This window comes from Paramisgurnus dabryanus, chromosome 21 (genome assembly GCF_030506205.2).
Source record: "Paramisgurnus dabryanus chromosome 21, PD_genome_1.1, whole genome shotgun sequence".
Taxonomy (NCBI): Eukaryota; Metazoa; Chordata; class Actinopteri; order Cypriniformes; family Cobitidae; genus Paramisgurnus; species Paramisgurnus dabryanus.
In genome coordinates, this window is record NC_133357.1 from 24,963,670 (window position 1) to 24,986,222 (window position 22,553).

At 37.8% G+C, this 22,553-nt stretch overlaps 1 protein-coding gene across 7 annotated transcripts in view; it reads right to left on the reverse strand.

Moving 5' to 3' along the window:
• Positions 1-22,553, reverse strand: part of nav1a (neuron navigator 1a) — a 177,230-nt gene that overhangs the window by 142,566 nt on the left and 12,111 nt on the right. For all 7 annotated transcript variants that reach the window (XM_065286374.1, XM_065286377.2, XM_065286375.2 and 4 more), the window contains exons 2-3: positions 8,391-9,222; positions 5,730-5,821 (exon numbers count right to left, since the gene is read on the reverse strand). In XM_065286374.1, coding sequence (XP_065142446.1) covers positions 5,730-5,821; positions 8,391-9,208 — 910 coding nt within the window. In that variant the 5' untranslated portion in view covers positions 9,209-9,222. The remainder of the gene's footprint in view (positions 1-5,729; positions 5,822-8,390; positions 9,223-22,553) is intronic.

Here is a 22,553-nt window from a genome sequence, read left to right on the forward strand (position 1 = left end):
GCAAAAATGACTCAGAAGACCCTAACAAATACATAGCAAAATGCTAACAACCACACACAATACCCAAAAGACTGTATAGCAACATGCTAACAACCACTCAAAATACGTAAGTACATAACTGCAACGCAACATGCTAATAACCACTCAGAAGACATGAGTACATAACTGGAATGCAACATGCTAACAACCACTCAGAAGACCATAGCAACTATATTTCAACATGCTAACAGCCACTCAGAATACCTTAGCAACTGCATAGCAACAAGCCAAAATGACACAGAAAGACCCTAACAAATACATAGCAACATGCTAACAACCACACACAATACCCTAAAGACTGCATAGCAACATGCTAACAACCACTCAAAAGACATAAGTACATAACTGCAACGTAACATGCTAATAACCACTCAGAAGACATGAGTACATAACTGGAATGCAACATGCTAATAACCACTCAGAAGACCATAGCAACTGCATAGCAACAAGCCAAAAATGACACAGAAGACCCTAACAAATACATAGCAACTTGCTAACAACCACACACAATACCCTAAAGACTGGATAGCAAAATGCTTACAACCACTCAAAAGACATAAGTACATAACTGCAACGCAACATGCTAATGCACTCAGAAGACCATAGCAACTATATTTCAACATGCCAACAGCCACTCAGAACACCTTAGCAACTGCATAGCAACATGCCAAAAATGACCGTAACAAATACAAATAACCAATCGGGAGCCTGCTTGGTGCTGTGGCGGCAGCCCTACCCGGAGTCACTTATTCAACATGGAGTAACGCTTAATATTGTCCTTGAGCAGTCACCCGGAGCTATATGACACAAGTTCTTATTTCTATAGAGACCGGAATAAAAAGGACCTCGCTTGGAAGAGTGTCAGTGAGGACATCGGGCAACCTGGTAAATTGTAAATACACATTTCACTTTTGAGTCACGTGAAGTTTATCGACCCGTGGCATTCCCAACGTTTTGTAAACTATTTTCCCTCATAGTAAGGTGACCAAATACAAACCGGTAACTCTCTCGATGAATGCACCATCAACATCAGCCATCTTGCAAACAACAAACCGCATAGCACTTGCCCCTCCCACAAGAAGTGGATTTCGCCTCTGACGCACGTCAAATGCCTGCTTTTTCCATGCTTCTACTTCGCTGTAGATGCGCAAATGCATTCAAAATGTAAAAGCGGCAAACTAGACACAGTATACGTGATACGTATATATTTTGACACCTCAAACGTGGCTGGTGTGAACCCACGGTAAGTGCCACTTAAGTATTCTCTTACAAAAAAGTAACAATGTTATTACCTTACATTACACATGTGTCTTGAATAAAAGTGGCCTTGTCAAATTGAGCGCAAGACTACACACAAACACACACCACCCATGGTGACCGCCCATTTCACTTCTCCCTGCAGGCATCAAGTCAATTAGCATTTATAGTGCTTCTGACTCTAGGTTAAAGTTTCCCAAGAGCACCTGTTTTCCAATAGCCAATCTCAATTTCTCATCCACTGGAAACATGCTGTGATTCCATTTTAAGAGGTGAATATTATTCTCCTATATTCATCGCACCCGTGTCAGGATTTATGAGATGCACTAAACCGTTCATAGAGAATCACTGCTTTAAAGCAAGTTCAAATGAGAATTAAGTTACTTTCAGGCATGAGATGCGATGACGGTGAAGCAATTAAACAATTAAAAAGCTATGGGGATGATTTCCTAACATCTGATAGGCCTCTGCATAGACACAATAGAGTGTCAATAGAGTAGACTATTTTGTGTGTCCATATTTCAGTGGATCAATTCATCTGGGTTTTCTGACCAGATCCTCTCGTATCCTACTGTAATTTTCGCTGGATTCAATGGATGAAAAATGCCAGTGGAGAAGTCAAAAAGGCCACTACTGATTTGCGATTTGTCTTACTGCCAATGGATTTGTTGCAGCGTTTATTTCTCTCTCTCCTGACCATATGCTAAATATTAATTCAGTATTGATCCCTGAAGCATGAACACTCGAATCAATCTTTGCTTTCTTTAACTGCCATAAAACCAGATCTAGCAGCATTTGGTCTTCTTTTCTGGAAACCTTTAAGAGCATTAATAAAATCTGCTTCAGAACCTTCATCTATTAAACACCCTGTGAGATTAATCCCTAACATATTCAGACTAATCGCAATGGCTTCTGAATGCCATCATGGTGCCATCTTTGCTCATGTGCACTAGGCCTTTTTTGAGCTTTTCTACAGTAAATGCTAATCCAGAACATAATATGCAAAAATATTGGCAAACGGGTCTCTTACAGCTAATAGATCATTTAATTATAAACCACTGCTGTGAAAAAGTGATATTTCTCTGTTTGATAAGGGTCTGCGTGCATATTTCTGTCTATGTGTGTTCACGTGTCAACCATCTGCAGTTGAAGGAGACGACAGATGTTGAAATAGGAAATGTGTGATACGATCTGCAGGACAGTCTTTTGCCTATTCTCAGGGGTGAATCTGATCCCATCCCCAATGAAACCCTCGAGCCCTCTCACCACGGCACTTATGCATTACACACTCTCCAAGTGACCAAGTGATCGGTCATCACTTATACACACACACATAGCGCAGATTCGCTCACACAAAAATTTAACAGGCCGGAGCTCAGAACTTCAGGCAATATAAAGTGAGTTTGTACAGTGATGTTGAAAACATTTATGTAATATTTTTTGCTAAATTGCTGTAATTTTGTATCATTAACTTCATTATTATTCATAATGATGGTTTCAGCGGTGCCCAGAAAATGTTTACACGGCTCAATTACAGAAATCCCTTGGCCCATTAACAGAGCCCTGAGTCACAAATCAAATGCAGAAAGAGCCTAAAGGGGGTCGCACAACGGATGAGAAGCTAAGCGCCACATCGCGCCATGAATCTAAAAGCTGAACACATTATTTTCTATGAATGTCCGCTGTGACTGGACAATACTCAAATTCCTGTCGTGCCACAGAGCGGCACTCACATAGTTTAACATTAAATAACATCATATTTGTCCCAAATCGTTAACGATTAACATTGGCTGCTAAAGTATATTTTGCATTTTAAAGTAGACGCTATCTGACTATGCTTGCGCTATTAAATGTGCACTTCCAGTGTGCGATACCTCTAAGTTGTCCTAGACGCGATGCGGCACTGCGCTTCTCGCCCGGTGTGCGACCCCCTTAAGTGTTTTATATGGGCATAACCTGTTTGTTTTACCAGATATAACTGATCAGATTGGCATTCTGTTTGAACAGTATATATTTATATGTAAGAACTTTCTTAAAAATGCTTTTCAGATATTTTCTGCAGAAGAATCAAATGGACGAAAACGATCTTATAGATTTAAACTGAAGGAGGGATGTGAGGGCACACCAAATGTAAAGCGAATATTTCATTGTGTTACTGTACTTGCTCAAGATTACTCACCGCATTTCTAGTTTCCGTGTCACTCGCCAAATTCCTTGCTTAATTTTCTCCAAGCTATCTCCTTTTTAGTATGTATGAATAAGAAGTTATGTCATAAATTTCGGATGTACCCACAGATGGCTGCAAAAATGGCTCCATTTTCTGACACAACCGAACATGTCCAACCAAACATGTCTATCCGCTTCTTAAGTAATGACCTAAGCAATACTGTTTCTGGTCCAAGCCTCCACTCCACTCCACATTTATTCATATTACACATTTACGCAAAAATATTATAAACTCACAGTGTATACTGCAGTCTCCAGGCTCATGGAGTCACAGACAACAGTATATTAATCATTTGTAAAAAAAATCCCTATGAGTCCATATCTGATCACCTCAGATTTTGTTATGGAGATAAAAATTAGGATTGGGTGTTTTTTATTGGGGAAACCTCCAGTGGTAAGTGCATTTGAATGTGTATATCAAATTCAACCAATGATGAGGCTTAACGACAAAGACAGGGTGACGCAGGAGCCAGGAAGTATATCAATATCTGAAATATTGCCAAGACAGTGTTACAGGGACGCAGGAAGTATGGCAAGGGAGACGCAGCGTCTCGTTCCCTTCTTAGGTAACAACAGTTACAAACGTAACCCGAGACGTTTTCATGTGTCAAACACAACTATGCAAAAAAGCATTTTGGTATGAATCAACATTCACATACAGAAGATATAAGCATTTAAAACGAACAGTTTAGCACGTGTGCTTAAAAAGTCTAGAATTTTTATGATATTATCCTACTTTTTCCAGAAAACTTCTTGCATAAAATTGATTCAAGCACTTTCAATGACCTGTATCTATATTTGTATATTTTCAAAAACTTCCCAGGGCCTTGAATTATTTTCCCCAGATTCACAAACTTTCAAGGACCCGTGGGAACCCTGTTTGCTGCTTTTCCATTTTATAGTACGACCCGGTATGACTCAGTAAAGCAAAATTTTGAGTGGGTTTCCACTATTTACAGTACCTAGTGCCTGACACTGATGTGCGGGTCAATGTAAAAACAACCCGCATCCGACTGACATTTTCAACTAACCCGCCCGCAATTCGGACCGCTAAAAATTAAAAATAAATATATTCGACCCGCTCCCAGGCCCGCATTTTTTAAAAGTTAAAATAGTTAACTGGCATCTTTATTTCAAACGACCCGACCGACCGCGACCCGAATATCATTAAAAATATTTTTGGATGACTCGTAACCGTGGGTGACCGCAGGCACCTGCTCATTTCGGATCAACCCGCGCATCACTGGTACCTGTTACTTTTTTTGAACCACTCGGTTGAGGTACCAAGCAAGCCATAGTGATACTTAGACGTAACGTGTAAACACTGCAGATCACTGATTGGTCAGAAAGTATCGTCACTACCAGCGTCATTGCTCATTAAATTAGCTATTCAGTGTGTGCTGTCGAGCAAACCTAGTGACGCTACTTTAACTTTCTTTTTCTTTCTTTATTCTTCACGCCATTCCAGCATCTTTGTCTAATTCACCTGACTTGCATGTTTTTGGCCTGTGGGAGGAAACCTTAGTAAACTCACACTGACACAGGTAGAACAACACTTCATCAAGAAAACAGACCTGACCTAGCCGGGGCTCGAACCATTGACCTTCTTGCTCTAAGGTAACAGTGCTACCCACTCCCCAAAAAGTAGATCCTAATTGACCAGCATTTAGTTTCCAGCAGATCAGCACTAAACAACAAACATATCTAAGCAGCATAAAAATTCACGTTGATGTTCTCAACAAGACGTCAAGACTTTTTTTGGTTCTCACAGCATGCTTTATACAATATTTGAGAGTGTCCTCTACAGCAGGTCATATTGAACTCTTCAGCCCGTCATCTGCTGTTGGGTCTAGCTGACGTAAAGGCTGTGTTAGCGTCATGTTTGAGTAAAGACAGTCTTTTTGTTTGCTGGATTCACTCTCTCTCTACAGAGAGTGGAAAACCTGCAGCGATGACTGTCTTCGCCCTCTTTCTCTCAACACTCTACGCTCACACCGCCATGGGCGACAGGTCACTTACAGCTAAGGAATTAGGCCAGAAAAGAAATGTAAAGTCTGATTTGCTGCTCTCTAACCTCAACTTGCAGGATACAAGACAAAGAAGAGGCGGTGTGCTGATTTATACAACACAGATCACTTAACAATTTTGATTAATGTTAAAACCAATGGAAAAGATAATAAATGAAGCAAAGAGAGCAAATAACTCACCCGTAGTGAGATCTTCACAGTTGACTTCAATGGAGTCAGAAGAACAGTCGCTGAGCTCATCCAATGATGTGACGTCTTCTTGAATCTGCACCCTATTTAAAAATGTAAAAGATTGAGTCATTGTAGGCATCAAACCTTTAAAAAGGTTATTCAGACTATGAAAAGGTAAGAAATAAATGGTTCATTTGGGACACTGCACACTTCTTCCTCTTATACCAGTGTTACCACAGACATTGCTAAAACATTGCTCTGGTGGCTATCTTATGACAATGGACAGGTTAGGTCTGCGTTTATTGAAAAATAATGCATACCTGTGGAACATTTCTCATAAGAATAAGCAGCATAAAAATTTGCATAACATTTGCTTCTGTGCGCCATAAAAGAAATCTGCAATGTGATAAACCCCTGAATCATCTTTCAATCAGTTTAACTGTGGCATAATCCAACCATTTGCATTACTATGTCATTGTATGACTTGGTTATGTTCAGTTACGCTACAGATGCCAGTGTGTCCTGTGCCCATCGGGCGACTGCTGCCCTGAGTCAACAGAGCAGAAAATTTTGAGCGTGTCTATGCTGGCGAGAGAAGATTTTCATGCCCCAAAACTCCCAGCGGGTACACACAGGGCATGAGAGAAGCAGTCTCTGAAAGCAGGGCAGACACTTAAACCGCATGACTGATTCGGCGCTGAAAACATTACCAGTGAGAAAAGGAGGCTAATCTGTCGGTGTAATGATGGACTGTCATGTTGCTTTAAACTTAATGTGATGGGTTAAGAAATGTGAGAGACAGCGGAATTAAAACCTGTTTATCCTCTTAACATCAGACTCAGATTAGATGGTCAGAGTCCGATGTTAAGAGGGTAAACAGAAGATGTAACGTAAAGTTGGCAGAAAGACTAAAAATGTAATATAATACTGCCATAACAGTAAAAAATGAAGAGACCGGGGAAATTTATTTTATTTATTATTAAAACGCTAAAAAACAGTGAATGCAGCAAAAAATATTGTTTTTTAAGTCATGGTCCTATTATGCGATTTCACATTTTCAACTTAAGTAAGTGTGAAATGTTGCTATTGCAGGAGCTCAGACTTGCAGAACAATGCTTAAAATATATTTTAAACTCAGTTCCTAAACATTACAACCCCAAAATATGACTTTGTCCTGCGTGGAAAACAGCTTTCTCATTCTAAGGGGGCGTACACCCCAAACGCGAATTCAACGATTTGTCTGAGTAAATTTAATATAAAGTCAATGCAAAGACGCAAACAGACGTGAACTCGCGTGGAGGGATGAGAACAACACGAATTGGGCAGCGCGATTGCTGCAAAAACAAGCGGTTTTTGCCTCAAATGCGTTTTCACACAAGTTGAAAATGTGAAAAAAAATGCATGTTGCGAAGTTAAATCTAGCGAGTAATCTAGAGCGAGGAACGCGGTGCTTCATGTTTGGTGTGCATGCAGCTTAAGAGAGTACATATTCTGCTTCACACACAGGTTTATCCTGAAAGACCGAGCACTTTCAGTAGCTTTGTGTGTGTGTAAACAGATCTTATGTTTGAGTCTGTATCAGAAGAAGACACGGAATTTGAGGAATAATCAATTATTTGGAGATTGTTAATGGACGTTTCTGAGTGGTAAGTTTGTGTTTTTTTCAGTATGGACCTGCAAAATGTAACTGTAACATCAATAGTAGAACTTGAGTCTAAATGCTAGCATATAACATTAACTAGCATATAACGCAACAGTCACAACTTTGTTTTTAGCATTGTAACAACATTGTACTTCATTCAGGGGCTGGACACACCAAAGCTTTTACGCCTGCGGCCGGCGCATGTTTTCAATTGTTTCCAATGGAAGCTCTGCGTTTTTCAAATAAGCCAGCAGCTAGCGGTTTTCTTCCGCACTGAAAACTGGCACCCGGCGGTTTTTCCGCGCTCAGCGCTGAGCACCGAGAGTTGAAAAATTTCAACTTTGGATGAAAAGCTCCGTTCGTCAATGTCAGTTCTCACGCGGCCGTCCAATCACAGTGGAGGAGGGGCGGGACAAGTAGCACAGCAACCAACCGTCTCACAGCTGACGTATCAGAGCTACCAAAGCGATTAGCTGAAGAAAGCTGGCACTCAGCTCAAAAACAGCTGGCATTCGGCGTTGTCCAGGCGTTTTCAGCCGTGTTTAAAAGTTTTGGTGTACACAACCCCTTAATGTGTCATTTAATGTTGGGGCGTACATATCGACCATAATGTCACAGTTGGTGTTATGTTAAGATTGGCCTGTTTTCCTCCGGTCTTTTGCATGCACCAGGTTTACATAAGTAGGAGGAAAAAATCGTGTTTGAGGCTCACGATATGTCATTACCATGTACAGAATTTTATTATTCATCTATGCCTAGGTAGATATAGTTTTACATTCTACGGCACCTTTAATAATCAATTATTTGTTTTAATGCATTCATGCAGTAATCGTTAACATCAGCATCGCGATTCATTGTAAAAACAGTTAGGTTAGCAAGTAAGAAGCCAGTTGGCTAAAAGCTAATTCATACTGATTCGCAAATGCAGACAACCCCAAACAACCTAAATGTTGGTGTTTTCTGGAGTTGTTTCTTGAAAACCGAAGCATTAACACCAGGACTATGAACTGTGCATTATCTGTAAGTACCTGTATCTGAACGGTGCCACGGCAGCCATGTTGACCTTAGGTGTCTGTTTGGCCTTCAAGAGGTTTATGCTGGATGTATCCTGATGCAAAGGTGCTGCACTTGCGTCTGGGTGTGGTCTCTGTGGAACCTCTGGGCTGAGGTCTGGAGTACACATCTCCTCGTCTGAGAAGCTACTGGAAGCACTGTTCTGTAAAGACATTCGCTCTCTCCGGACTCTAAGGAGACTTGTATCTGTGTTAACAGCTCCTGGCCTCAGATTCTTATTGCCGAATCTACACGAAGGAATTCCTGTCTTGCTTAGGGAAACGGCGCTCTCCTCCTGGTTTTTGGTTCTTTCAGAGATCATGCCGTTACCATTGTCTATTCTTCCCATCTGAAAACGAAAGCATCCACTCGGGATGTTCTTGTTGATGTTGGACCGGAGGTCAAGCAAACTTTCAGACCTGGACCCATCCAGAGAACTCCTCAGAAGTGGGGACTCTTTACGTCTAACTTGTGGACTGCTCTGGGCTGATCTCGAGTCTTGGATCTCTATTGGAGGACTGGTGGAAGAACGTTTAGCAGGTGGGCTTCCTCTTAACAGTTTATGCTGGTTTCTCAGGGTGGTGTCCCTCAGCATGTCTCTGGAGGGGATAGTGGTATAGCTGGAGCTACAGGAGGTTCGGTTGCTCCCTGGAATGTGTGTGGAAGGTCTTGGGAGGCTACTGCTGGTCATCTTGGGCTCAGGCTTTGGGGAGGGGATTCTGGTTGTATGCAGAGGGATGGCAGAGCCTGGCTGGGCCTGTGGAAGACTCTTCACATTCACTCCCCCGCTCATGGTGGAGTAAGTCGCTGAAAAAAAGGGAACAAATATCATGAGGGTCCGAATAAAAGTGTGTTGTTACTCTATTTTTAATATATATTTTTTATAAGAAAATGTTTGTCCTAAGCAAAACACTGCAATGGAGAGAACTCTAAAGAATATGCTAGTAGACAGGAGACCTCAAACTAAAATGTATTGTATGGGAATACATTGGAATACATTGATATTTATTGGATGGGGATAATATACATTGAGATACATTGAATTCCGAAGTTCTTGAACTCTTAAAACTACAGTTCACCAATTCACCTGATACAAACCAACGCTTGATGATTCTCTCTGACCAATCAGTGATCTGCAGTGTTACACGTCATGTTTTTGTATCAGTATGATTCATGATCCTCAACTGAGATGTTAGTAAAAGGTATCAGGTACTGCACACAGTGGAAACCCCCAAAAAGTGAGCCGTACCAAGCTGTATAATGCATAGGAAAAGCGCCATTAAGAGCCATTTAGGTGAACAAAAAAGTTTGTGATCCCCTTGGGTGGGTCAGATAAAACTAAATAAAGACACAGATTTAAAGACGCAGAGACAAACTCTTAGTAAATGGAACTCAATGCAAATGTTCTTAATTCCCACCTGTTGCATTTAAACACAAATCACATGGGCTGTTTATCCAAATCTGGGAAAATCTCCTCACAAGCTTCTCTGAGCTGTATGGCAAAATCACGCCAAGGGGCAGGATTTGGCACGACTGCTTATAGGAGTATAGTGAAAGACTATGAGATAAAGGATGCCGTTATTCGAAATGCTAGGTTTAGCATTAAAATGAGTGATTATATTAATCTCATTTTGTTAAGCCAAAAGAACTTCACAAATACTGTAACGTGCCATCTGGTCACCAAAATAAATTCTAAAAGCAAGTCATGTTGAGATTAACTGTTGTCGGGTTAAAGACCTTTCAACTCTTGCCAGTTTAGTTAGTCTGGCAAAAAAAAGTTGTCACTTAGTACCCAAATTTCCCACAGTCTTTTATTCCAGGCCTCGGACTGACCAAGATGGCCTAAAGCCGTCCATGTGTACAAACAGTTCCATGGTAACCATTGACCAACAACAAATACAAGCCTCAATCCATCACACCCATGGCCTCGCAAGCCACAAACTCATGTAAAAGGTGGCAGTTGCCCTACTGCTATCTGGCAAACAAGTTTCAGAATGAGTCTTACATTTCAGACAGTGTGGAGGAGCCCACGAGTGTTGGGATTGAAGCCGAGTCATCTGTGGTCAAATCAAAACCACAAAAGTGAAAGTGATGGGGTAACACAATAGCCCTGGTTTATTAGGTTAAAGCTTTTTCAATGGTTTGAAATCAGACTTGAAAAGAGTTCAAATAGGACTATGTCAAAATAAACAATAACAGACAACAAATCTATCACTACACTCTTAAAAAAAAAGTGCTACACTGCCAAAAATGACTCTTACTTAGTGTTTTTTGTCTTGTTTTCAGTAGAAATATCTAAAATTCTTAAATCAAGATGCAAATTACCTAAGAAAGTCTAGTTTTTAGACAAAACATATCAAACTTAAGTGAATTTGTGCTTAAAACAAGCAAAAAAATCTGCCAATGGAATATTTTTTTTCTTGAATTTACTTAATACAAGAAATATTCAGAAAAAATGTCTTGCATAAGGTCAGAGGTTTAATCCCAGGTAACACACAAACTAATAAAATATATGCCTACAATCGCTTAGGATGAAATGCATATAAATGTAAAATGTTAATATTACTCTGACATATATATATATATATATATATATATATATATATATATATATATATATATATATATATATATATATATATATATATATACAAAAAATACAACAAACTAAAATGGAGAAGACAAATTGACTAATAAACATAGCAAAATTTCATTACGCCTGCTCCAATGTAATAATGCACCTGCTCCCAGCTACAGTCCTATCATAGCGTGAGAAGATCCACTGATATAAGACAGAACATGGAGTACAATAAAAGATTTTACAACTACACAGCCACATGAAAATAAAGCTATTGTTTAACCACTGAACTTCGCCACTTTGATCAAACAATACATACAGGTGCTGGTCATATAATTAGAATATCATCAAAAAGATTTATTTCACTAAATTCCATTAAGAAAGTGAAACTTATATTATATTTATTCATTACACATAGACTGATATTTTTAAATGTTTATTTCTTTTAATTTTGATGATTATAACTGACAACTGAGGAAAATCCCAAATTCAGTATCTCAGAAAATTAGAATATTACTTAAGACCAATACAAAGAAAGGATTTTTAGAAATCTGGGCCAACTGAATAGTATGAACTTGAAAAGTATGAGCATGTACTGCACTCAGTACTTAGTTGGGGCTCCTTTTGCCTGAATTACTGATTTTCTATGGGGTTAAGGTCAAGCCAGTTTGCTGGCCAATTAAGAACAGGGATACCATGGTCCTTAAACCAGGTATTGTTAGCTTTGGCACTGTGTGCAGCTGCCAAGTCCTATTGGAAAATGAAATCTCTATCTCCATAAAGTTGGTCAGTAGCAGGAAGCATGAAGTACTCTATAACTTCCTGGTATATGGCTGCGTTGACCTTGGACCTCAGAAAACACAGTGGACCAACACCACCAGATGACACTGCACCCCAAATCATCACTGACTGTGGAAACTTTACACTGGACCTCAAGCAACATGGATTGTGTGCCTCTCCTTTCTTTCTCCAGACTCTGGGACCCTGATTTCGAAAGGAAATGCTAAATTTACTTTCATCAGAGAACATAATTTGGAACACTCCGCAGCAGTCCAGTCTTTTTTGTCTTTGTGATGTTCTGAAGCTGTGTGTTGTTCAAGAGTGGCTTAACACAAGGAATGCGACAGCTGAAACCCAGGTCTTATATACGTCTGACACCAGCTGCAGTCCACTCTTTGTGGCTCTTCCCCACATTTTTTAACGAGTTTTGTTTCACAATCCTCTCCAGGGTGCGGTTATCCCTATTGCGTGTACACTTTTTTCTACCACATCTTTTCCTTCCCTTCGCCTTTCTATTAATCTGCTTGGACACAGAGCTCTGTGAAAAGCCAGCCTCTTTTGCAATGACCTTTTGTGTCTTGCGCCCTTCATGCAAAGTTTTTTGAGTCAATTAAAGGGGACAGAGACTGAAAAACAACAAAATACCTTGTCTTTGTTGAATAATGCTAGTCTACCTGCATTTATGAACATACAAAAAGTGCTAGACATGCTAAACATCTCAGTCTCATAGAAATTCCTCTTTTAGAAATGTCAGCCAGAAAACGGCCCAATGTAAAAAACTGATGCTTATGACATCACAGGCATCTCACTGCCCCTCCACTTTAAAATAATTGGCTACATTTTTTTAGTGGCAGCAAAGTCAGCCAATCAATAATGAGATTGCAAGTTAAGCCAGTAGTGGGAGCCAAATAGGTGCAAAACCACTTGTTTAAAATCTCCCACCCTAATAGAGCTATCTGAGAGAGGTTTTTAGGAAGCTTCTAAGGCATTACAGACCCAAATAAAACAAATTTGTTTACATGTCACATCACAGAACAAGGATAAATACTCCGTTCAATCATTCTATGTCACCTTTAGCTGATTAATTCAATATTAAACCTTTTCACAATATTCAAATTTTCTGAGATACTGAATTTGGGATTTGACTTTAGTTGTCAGTTATAATCATCAAAATTAAAAGAAATAAACATTTGAAATATATCAGTCTGTGTGTAATTAATGAATATAATATAGAAGTTTCACTTTTTGAATGTAATTAGTGAAATAAATCAACTTTTTGATGATATTCTAATTATATGACCACCAGCACCTGTATTGGATTTGCAGAAAATGAGCTTTCAAATAAACCAAAGTCCAAAAAAGTCCTAAGTGGAAGTATCTTGGAAAATTTTCATTAAATTGGAAATAACATTTGTAAAACAATACTGCAAGACTGATCAACTGCAAATCAACTGTTTAAAAAGCTTAGCAAACGATTTTTTTATTAGTTATTATTTATGGCCATTGTCTTTTTAATCAGTGGGAGCTTAAAACGTTGCGGCATTATTTTTGGTTAAGCTGTTTGAAACTATAATTTTTAACACCATTCCAGCTTTTGTGGCTCAGTGGGTATCACTTTTGCCTCACAGCAAGAAGGTCCCCGGTTCGAGCCACGGCTAGGGCAGTTGGCCTTTCTGTGTGGAGTTTGCATGTTCTCCCTGACCCAGCTAAGCTTTCTTGCTAGAAGTCATCACACAGTATAACCACAGGCGTCCAAGGACACCAATGGCATAAATCACAAAGACATGCAATATACAATATACATAAAACATACTGTATACAGTACAATATACTGTAAGTGTTTCTTGTTTTGTTTCATATATGAATAATTCCTCATCCAGCATGAAACTGGATGACAGGTGTTGAATTATTGACTGTACCCTTTCGAGCTGAGGCGGCAGAAATGTGGGTCAATAGAATAAGAGATTTCAGGTTACCAGAGCCAGTCCTTTTCCTAAAAGCAAATAAAGATGAATGGTGGCTGAAAACTGTTTGCAATATTCGCAAATAGTTTTTCAATTATAAAGCTGTAAATATTGTTCATTGACATCTGTCACTAACATCTGGCCATCTAATCAAATGCATTCAGCACCTGGTTAAACTGGATTGCTTTAGTTTGGGTATGCAAAGATTTGTTTGCTAGTATAGTTTGCTAACAAAATTCTGCAACCTTTTAATGAATTGGAAAACATGCTGATATCAAAGCTACAGATAAGACTCACACACCCATTTTTCCATGAATTATCACTTTATGAAGAGCTCTGCTACAATTCGTCTTATGGTTTGTTTGTATTTTGTAGCTCCAGCAGCTCAATTCTAAATATGTATTATCACATAAAGAAGCAGTTTAATTATCATCACTTCATTGGTGCTTCAATGGCACTGAGTCTTAGTCCAACACTCAGCAGTGGAAATGAAAGTGACAAACCACAAACAGCCCAAAAAAGGCAAGGTGATTGGATAAAAAAGCTATTTGAACCCAAGATGCTTTTGGATTATGAACTCATATCAAATCTCTGCGGACCACTTTAGTCTGGCTGTTTTAAAGGAAAGGTTATCCAATCTAACACAGACATTACAGCAGAAACTGTTGCGGGTCACATCTGAGGCTAATATGGCGTGACTGTGTGCTCCTCTGCCTCTGTTTATCTATTTTCAGCTCAAATGATATAATATTTCAATTCAGACCAGAGAGAGAACCAGAGAGACAAAGGTTGTGCATTGCCAGCGGACAAACACTGTAGGCCTATTCATATCCATCATCTTGTTTTTTAATAATCCTGTAAATGTCAGGGGAGGTCCGGGGCTCGTGAAATGCACCTATTAATAATCATTAGGTGTCCAGCTAGCAGATGGGACCCTGGCCTGGTCTAAGCAAATTTACCATTCACGTTGGCAAACGTGAATGGTATATATATATATATATATATATATATATATATATATATATATATATATATATATATATATATATATATATATATATAATAAAATAAATTTCTTTAAAGAAATCTTATATTTATATTTATATATATATATATATATATATATATATATATATATATATATATATATATATATATATATATATATATATATATATATATATATATATAAATATAAGATTTCTTTAATTTCTCATTTATTTATCTTAGACATCAATGACAATAAATTGAGAGCAAATGTAAAGTCTCCTGCCTCTCAAATATTTCTTCTAAAAAAAGACCCAGAAATCTCACAAATGTCTCTATCAGTGTCAAGTCTGCAATCAAAAGTCAATATTACTATAGATTTTAAAATTAACTCAAATAATTATCATCAAATTTACCCAAATCCAGATTATTTACTTATACAATCTACTTTAGATCGTGACTTTTTTTGCTGCGTGCACCAACTTGCTCATGGACGCTTCTAGTATAAACAAGGCTTTAAATGTCCTGTTCTTCCTGATCCCATTTTTCAAACTTTTGTTAGTGTGTAATGTTGCTATAATAGCATGAATAATACCTGCAAAATGACCAGTACAAAACCAGTATGTCACTGCGTGACTTTTCTCTCTACTGAAAAGCACAAATGGACGAGCCAAAGATCATATTGATGTGAAAATGATGTGAAGTAAAATGTGAACCACACCTTACAGTTCCATACTCTTAATGCATTTTAACATTTGTCTAATTTGTTTTTTTTTTTCTCAAAAAAAAATTTCAGGACAAACAACAAGTTGATAAATGAAACACAACTCAGACCACTAAGGTCCAAATTTACTTAACGGGGAAAATTTGTGCAAGAGCGCAATTTCAAAAAAGTGGCAGTGGATGTGGTTATATCTGTGGGTTATTTACTAAAAAGGCGCAAATTAAATAACGCATACTAAGAGCAGCGCAATTTGTTTAGGGTCGCAAATAAGCAGAGCTGATGAGGTGCGGGTGAACTACTAACGCCTGATGAGCTTGAGTTCAGCACCACAGACATCGCAGCAAAAAATGGGGAGGGAGATTAAAAAGAACTGGAGGACAAAAAAAATGGTTTACAGGAAGTTTTGAAACACTTGTGACTGCTAGTGACTATAAAAATAACATGGCTTGGCAAACAATATTTTTTAATAATATGTTCCTCTGGCATCCCAAATAAACTGATACATGTTACAAAATCCTCTGCCTTGTACCGCGAGCTCTTTGATGCCTCTCCTATAGGCAACAATTGCAGCCATTTCAAGCACAAAATGATTTAAGACATGCTTTGAATAGCGTTAAATAATGAGTATAACATTAGTAAATCGCGTTGTGTGAATCATTTAAATAATCTCTTTCCATAAATTTTGCGTCTGAAAGGGAAACTCCTAGAAATGCATATGCAATAAGGTCAAAAATTATTACTAATTATCCACTGCACGTCTTTAGTAAATCATGAAAGTCATTATTTAACGCCAAAATTAAGGGTTACGCTGGAGCAAGCTGTTAGTAATGGCCCTTAATCATCTAACTAATAAAAGAGCAACATTTGAACAACATTTTACCTTTGTGTACAATGATTATTCGGATAAAGATCAGCCTTAAAATATTAAAAAATAAAATGAAGCCAGCTACATAAGTACAGAACCTACTGTACGCTTGCTTACATTTATAGTTAACTACCATGTAAAGTACACACAAGTATAAAGGTGTAATGCTTCAGTGCCTGGTTTTTGATAAGAATGTTCCAGCAACATTAAGGAGTCAGAACTAAACATGACAACATGCAAAATCAAAATGAAATCAAATATCATACCTGTATTGATAAACAATTAGCCGCAAATGTGTGGGCTTCATTTCGTAAGTTTGGGCTTTAAAGAATAGTTCACTTTCCATTTTCTCATCCTAAACCTGTATGATTTTATTTTTTCTGATGAACACAATATTTTGAGGATATGTTGATGTTACACATTTACTTTCATCGTATTTGTTTTCAGCTGTGTGCTTACAATCAATTATCAAAATATCTTCTTTTGTGTTCATCAGAATAAAGAAACTCAAACAGGTTTACAACAACATGAGGGGGAGTAAATGATAACAGCATTTTCATTTTTGGGTGAACTATCCCTTTAAAACCAAATGCGCACACATTTTTGAGAAAGACTGTCCAGACTCTAGAGACACACTATTGCATATTAGGTTGTAAAGACAGCTTTTGTGGTGTGTCCATTGTTTTCTTTCTTAGATAGATTTGTTAACTCTATCTATACTTAATAAAGTATTACACAGGTAATGTTTACAATTCTTGTATTGGACAAGGGGGGTCAGTTTGAAGTTGCATTGCGCCATCCAGTGTGCAAGAGTGGAAATCATTTTCATGAATTTTATGAAATGCAGGTGAGGCATGCATTAAGCTTGTGGCTTTTAGAAATACTACCATAGCTATATTAAGAGTATTACAAAATGTCTATGGTTGATTCAAATATACTGCTTCACACTTACTAAACCTTTATTTCAGTCATTTGCATTTCTGTTTATAAAATCGCATTGATTTCCTCTTTGGATATTTTAAATGTTTAGTTGCTTGGATTTTAAATATCACAAAAATTTTAATATTTTTAATGTTATCTATGTGCTATATAAATAAACTTGCCTTCCCTATCCTGAATGCTGATTCTCTCATCTGGTTGAAAACAGGGTGCGGACTGACAAATTAGGCCAAATACAGATACATCACTATATAATCTTCTACCTTATGTGACTAAATCTATGGCTTACGTTGACAGGCAAATAACAGAGACAACCTGTTTAACCTACTATAGATTTAACAGCAGACCCTTATTTATCAAGACAAACACTGGAAAATGTGGACTGGAATCTGATCTATTTATCTGTGTAAAGTCTGCCACCTACTGCTAGCACAAAAATGGCACAGATGAATGTTACATTTCAATACCTAACCATGGAAAGTGTTATTTCATATTTCTTCCATAAGACAATATTATCTTTTCCACCAGAGTTTTGGTCTTTAAAACATGCCTAAAAAGAGTCCAGACTTTCACATGGAACATGTTTTTGGCATTACAAGTTATATTTGCAACATTGTGAGTTTTGTAAATCAAAAAAAAAAAAAAAATATCCTGCACTGATTCAATGGTTTAATATTTATTATTATTTATTATGTATAAATATATGTTTAATTTAAGTTTATTTATTTATTCTAGTTTCAATCATGTGAAACTAAACATTCAGGTTAAAATTAAGCAGTATTTGAGAAATGATTTACATTTGTTACTCATTAGTCAGGTGTCACAATAAAGGGTTTTACTTTTCTCGTTGTCTAACAATAGATGTGCTGAATGTTTCTCCTATTACCTTTAAACTACACATTGTTTGGTCTGTTACATAAAGTGTGAGAAACGTGCCAGACAATGACACAGTTAATCACAAGCCACAGTGTTTGCACTCATTTGAATGGCCCTGTGACTCGTGATGCCAAACACAATAGACACCCAGTCAGAGGTCCCTCACACTTAAACTGAATTAGCTTCACTTCAACACATCTAAAGGGAACCTCAGTTCACATTCACATCAGTCCAATGCCTGCCTCTGTGGTTACTATGGTGTGACTAAACCTCAACTTTATTGTCATTATTAACCCGGTGAGTTTGTATCCTGTGATGACAAATAGATACAATGGCATTTTCTTTTGTCTTAGTCATTTCTTATTAATTCTCATAGGTCTTATAAAAAATCTTAAAAGCCAAGTAAATCTAAGACTGGCCCTATTTAATTTATGAGTTGTAGCTAATCATGTGCTTAATGGAAGTACTGCACAAAAAAAGTTTAAAGGTATAGCGGAGGATTTTCTCGAATTTAAGAAAAGAACAGCCTTCTCTACTTAAAAAAAAAATGCAATTGCACAACACTCCTGATTGACAACTAGGAGGACCAATAGTTTTGATGATCCACCCGGAAAAAGAAAATCCTCCGCAATACCTTTAAAGTTTAATCAACTTAAAATGATAATTGAATTTTGTACCCTATAAAAATTAATTGCTGCACTTATATGTTTAAGTTTAAACAACTTGAATTAATAAGTCATTTCAACAGTTTTAACTAGTTAGAAGTTGCTATAAATTCTAAATATAAAGTTGTAAGAACTTAAGCCCATTCAACTTTTTTTAATCTATACCAACTCCTCACTTATCAAAAAATGTAAACGACTTGTTAATTGAAGTTGTTTAAAGTTAAAGGGCACATAACTCAGTCGTATTTTACTGTTTTATTCTGTTGTCTGACGTCTACTTATGACATTCGCGTGATTTTAACATCCAAAAACATCAAAAGCAATAAGTAATCGCCTATTTTGCACCCTGGTTTAGAGGCTGACTTGTTTTGATGGGCGGACCGCATAGACAACTTGGCAGTAAACGCCCACTGCTATGATTGGAGAACTGTTTTACGTAGTCAAACTAGCTTTCAATACACACTTAATCTCATGTGTAAACAGAGTTTACTGTTAAAGGGATAGTTCGGCCAAAAATGATATTAAACCCATGATTTAAGCTGTCCGAGATGAATATGTCCATCGTTTTTCAGACAAACACATTTTCGGATATTTTAGAAAATGTTTTAGATCTTTCAGTCGATTAAATGTAATGTTACGGGGTCCACCCATAGTCCACGACCTTCAAGTCCAAAAAAAGTGCGTCCATCCTTCACAAATTAAATCCAAACGGCTCCAGTATGATAAACAAAGGTCTTCTGAGGGTAATCCGCGCAGTGTTGTTGTAGAAATATCCATATTTAAAACTTTATTAATGAAAATAAATACCTTCCGGTAGCGCCACCATCTTAGACTCCTCTGTATTCAGGAGAGAGTATTAGCGTAGTGTGCGCACTTTTCTTAGTGACGTATGACAAATTCGGAGGGCGGGGGCACAGAGCAGCAGCAGAGTAGCCTCCGTAGGCTGCGTAAGCTCTCATCCTGAATGCGGACGCGACTAAGATGGCGGCGCTACCGGAAGGTATTTATTTTCGTTGATAAAGTTTTAAATATGGATATTTCTACAACAACACCGCATGGATTACCCTCAGAAGACCTTTGTTTATCATCCTGGAGCCATTTGGATTTAATTTGTAAAGGATGGACTCACTTCTTTTGGACTTGAAGGTCGTGGACTATGGGGGTGGACCCCGTTACATTACATTTAATCAACTGAAAGATCTAAAACATTTTCTAAAATATCCGAAAATGTGTTTGTCTGAAAAACGATGGACATATGCAACTCGGACAGCTTGGGGGTGAGTAAATCATGGGTTTAATATCATTTTTGCCCGAACTATCCCTTTAAGTGAGTGTCTTGCGAGTATTTTGTTAACGTGAGCGTCTATTTTATCATAAACCATTTGATGCGTGTACAACACACACACACACACACACACATGTATTTTATTACAAACCCTTTCCAGGCGTGTGCAACATGACACAACGAACACATATTTTGGACTCACGAGCAACACACCACACTTTGAAAACATATTTGGACTACCGGAGTAGAAGTCACCGCCAGGCACTGATAGTAGTTACTAAAGTGTTTTACTCACATAAGTTTGCTGCACCATTCTGCTCGAATCCAATATTGATGGAACGCATTGCTTTTAAATGTAGTTTCTCTGCAAAGCCAGCATCGACCCGTAGCTTGTTCCTCAAAGTTTTATCCAGTAAACACGGAGCAAATGTTATGCTTCCCTCAATGTCTCTCGATGAAAAACAATGGCACGCTTACGGTACGATGGATCTACTCTCTACCCTAATGGGCGGGGCCCAAATGCTCTAAGCAGGCAAAGGCGGGGTAACCTCGCTCGTTCTGACGACACAACGAGGCACATTCCTGAACGGCTCATCTGAGCTGACTTTTTCCAAAGGCAGAGCAGAATACACAGGGCTCAGTTTACACCTATCACCATTTTTAACCAATTGGGACACATAAACAGACTGTGCCCTTTAAATAAATTAGATGCAACAAGGAATTTATACAGTGTGAGGAGTTAAAACAATTTAAGATAATCCAACTTCATTTTTATAATTGATAGCAACTTCTTCCTAGTCAAGAAAAGTATTTACTAATTATAAGTTCAAGTTGATTAAACTTAAAAAGGATTTTTTTACAGTGTAGACCAGTGGTCTTCACTATTTTTTTGCAACACAGTCAATAGGAGTGCCGCCCTTACCGCAAAGTATCAAACGTTACATCCGTCATAAATAGCATGTCTGCTTATCAATCTGTCAATCTGTTGCAATGCAATAAATACGAGGACGAATCATTCTTTATCATTTACTAGTCAAATTTGTAACTGAGACAAGATGATTTTCCTTTATGACAAAAACAGGATTTTAATGCTAAGCATTCTTATAATATGTGTATGCAGTGCCCCCCGAACCACTTGGGGGCCACCTTTCTCTTAAAGGCAGGATAGACAGGAATTATCTAAAAAACTTTTTACAAACTTGTTTAAAATGTCTTTATATACCATTACATAATTAAAAGTAAGTACTCTGAAAAAGAGAGTATAAAACTCGAGTGTCTGTAGACCTTTCACGACTGTTTTAAACACAGCTCATTATTTCCATTCGGGACGAAACAAATGATTGGCTTACGCGACTACTATCACTCTCTCTCGCGACCATGGCTACCACCCCTGTTGCTATGGGATCTGCCCACACATGCACACACCCAATTGATTTGAGGAGAGTGCACACGATGCGGTAGCGGTATTGTCTCCAGAGTGTAGTCCTCATCAGAGTCAAAAATGCTTTCATCACAGAAACTCTTACATGCAAAACAACAATTATGTTATGAATCTTCCACGAAATTCACCTGCATCACAGTGTAACTGATGGTAATGAAAAAACTTCATTGCAACCTGTTTTTAGCTTTGTCTTATAATATATATATATATAACTAGCTCGTTTGTTACAAAATCAAACCAAATATTTTTTAAACTTTACCAGTATTGATATTCTATCTTGATAGTAAGTACTCAACGCCATCCTATTTAAAACAGTCGTGAGAGGTCTACAGACACTCGATTTTTATACTCTCTTTTTCAGAGTACTTACATTTTACTTATGTATTGGCATATAAAGAAAGTTTAAACAAATTTGGAAAAAAGTTTTAGACTTAAACCTCCCAACTCTGCCTTTAATTTTATGCGGCACTACACGGAACGATTGGCGAGTGACATTACTGTGCAGCGAGAGCAATTCGAAAGCATAAGAAGCAGTCTGATCTCACAGTACTTTGACACGCTTATCGACGTGCGTCTTGATATAATGGGTATGTTTTCTAAAACAGTAAGGTCTGGAGCAGAAAAGACAGAAAAAGCGCATGCCTGCATGATTATATCACCATATTATTTACTGCCATGAAAGCCACAAATTAAAGCTTGCCGAGTCGCATGTGGCTCGCGAGCAGCACAGTGAGTAACACTGGTGTAGACTAACAAAATATTTAACTCTACCTTTAAAAGATTCTTATGGTACAATTATGTACCCAAAACAAGTTATAAAGGAACTAACAAGAGCTACAAAGTGGTATTCTTAGGATACCACAATGACGGCAGTTTTGAGAATATGCGATAGCATAGATTAATAAAAAAAGATTGATGCATTTATATTTAGCGCCTGAAGTGCTGGTACTCATCATTGCGCAGTACTGGCACTTCTCTATTTTTATCTTTAGCATATCTTTACTTTTTCTTGCGATCCGGCACTTCTCACATGT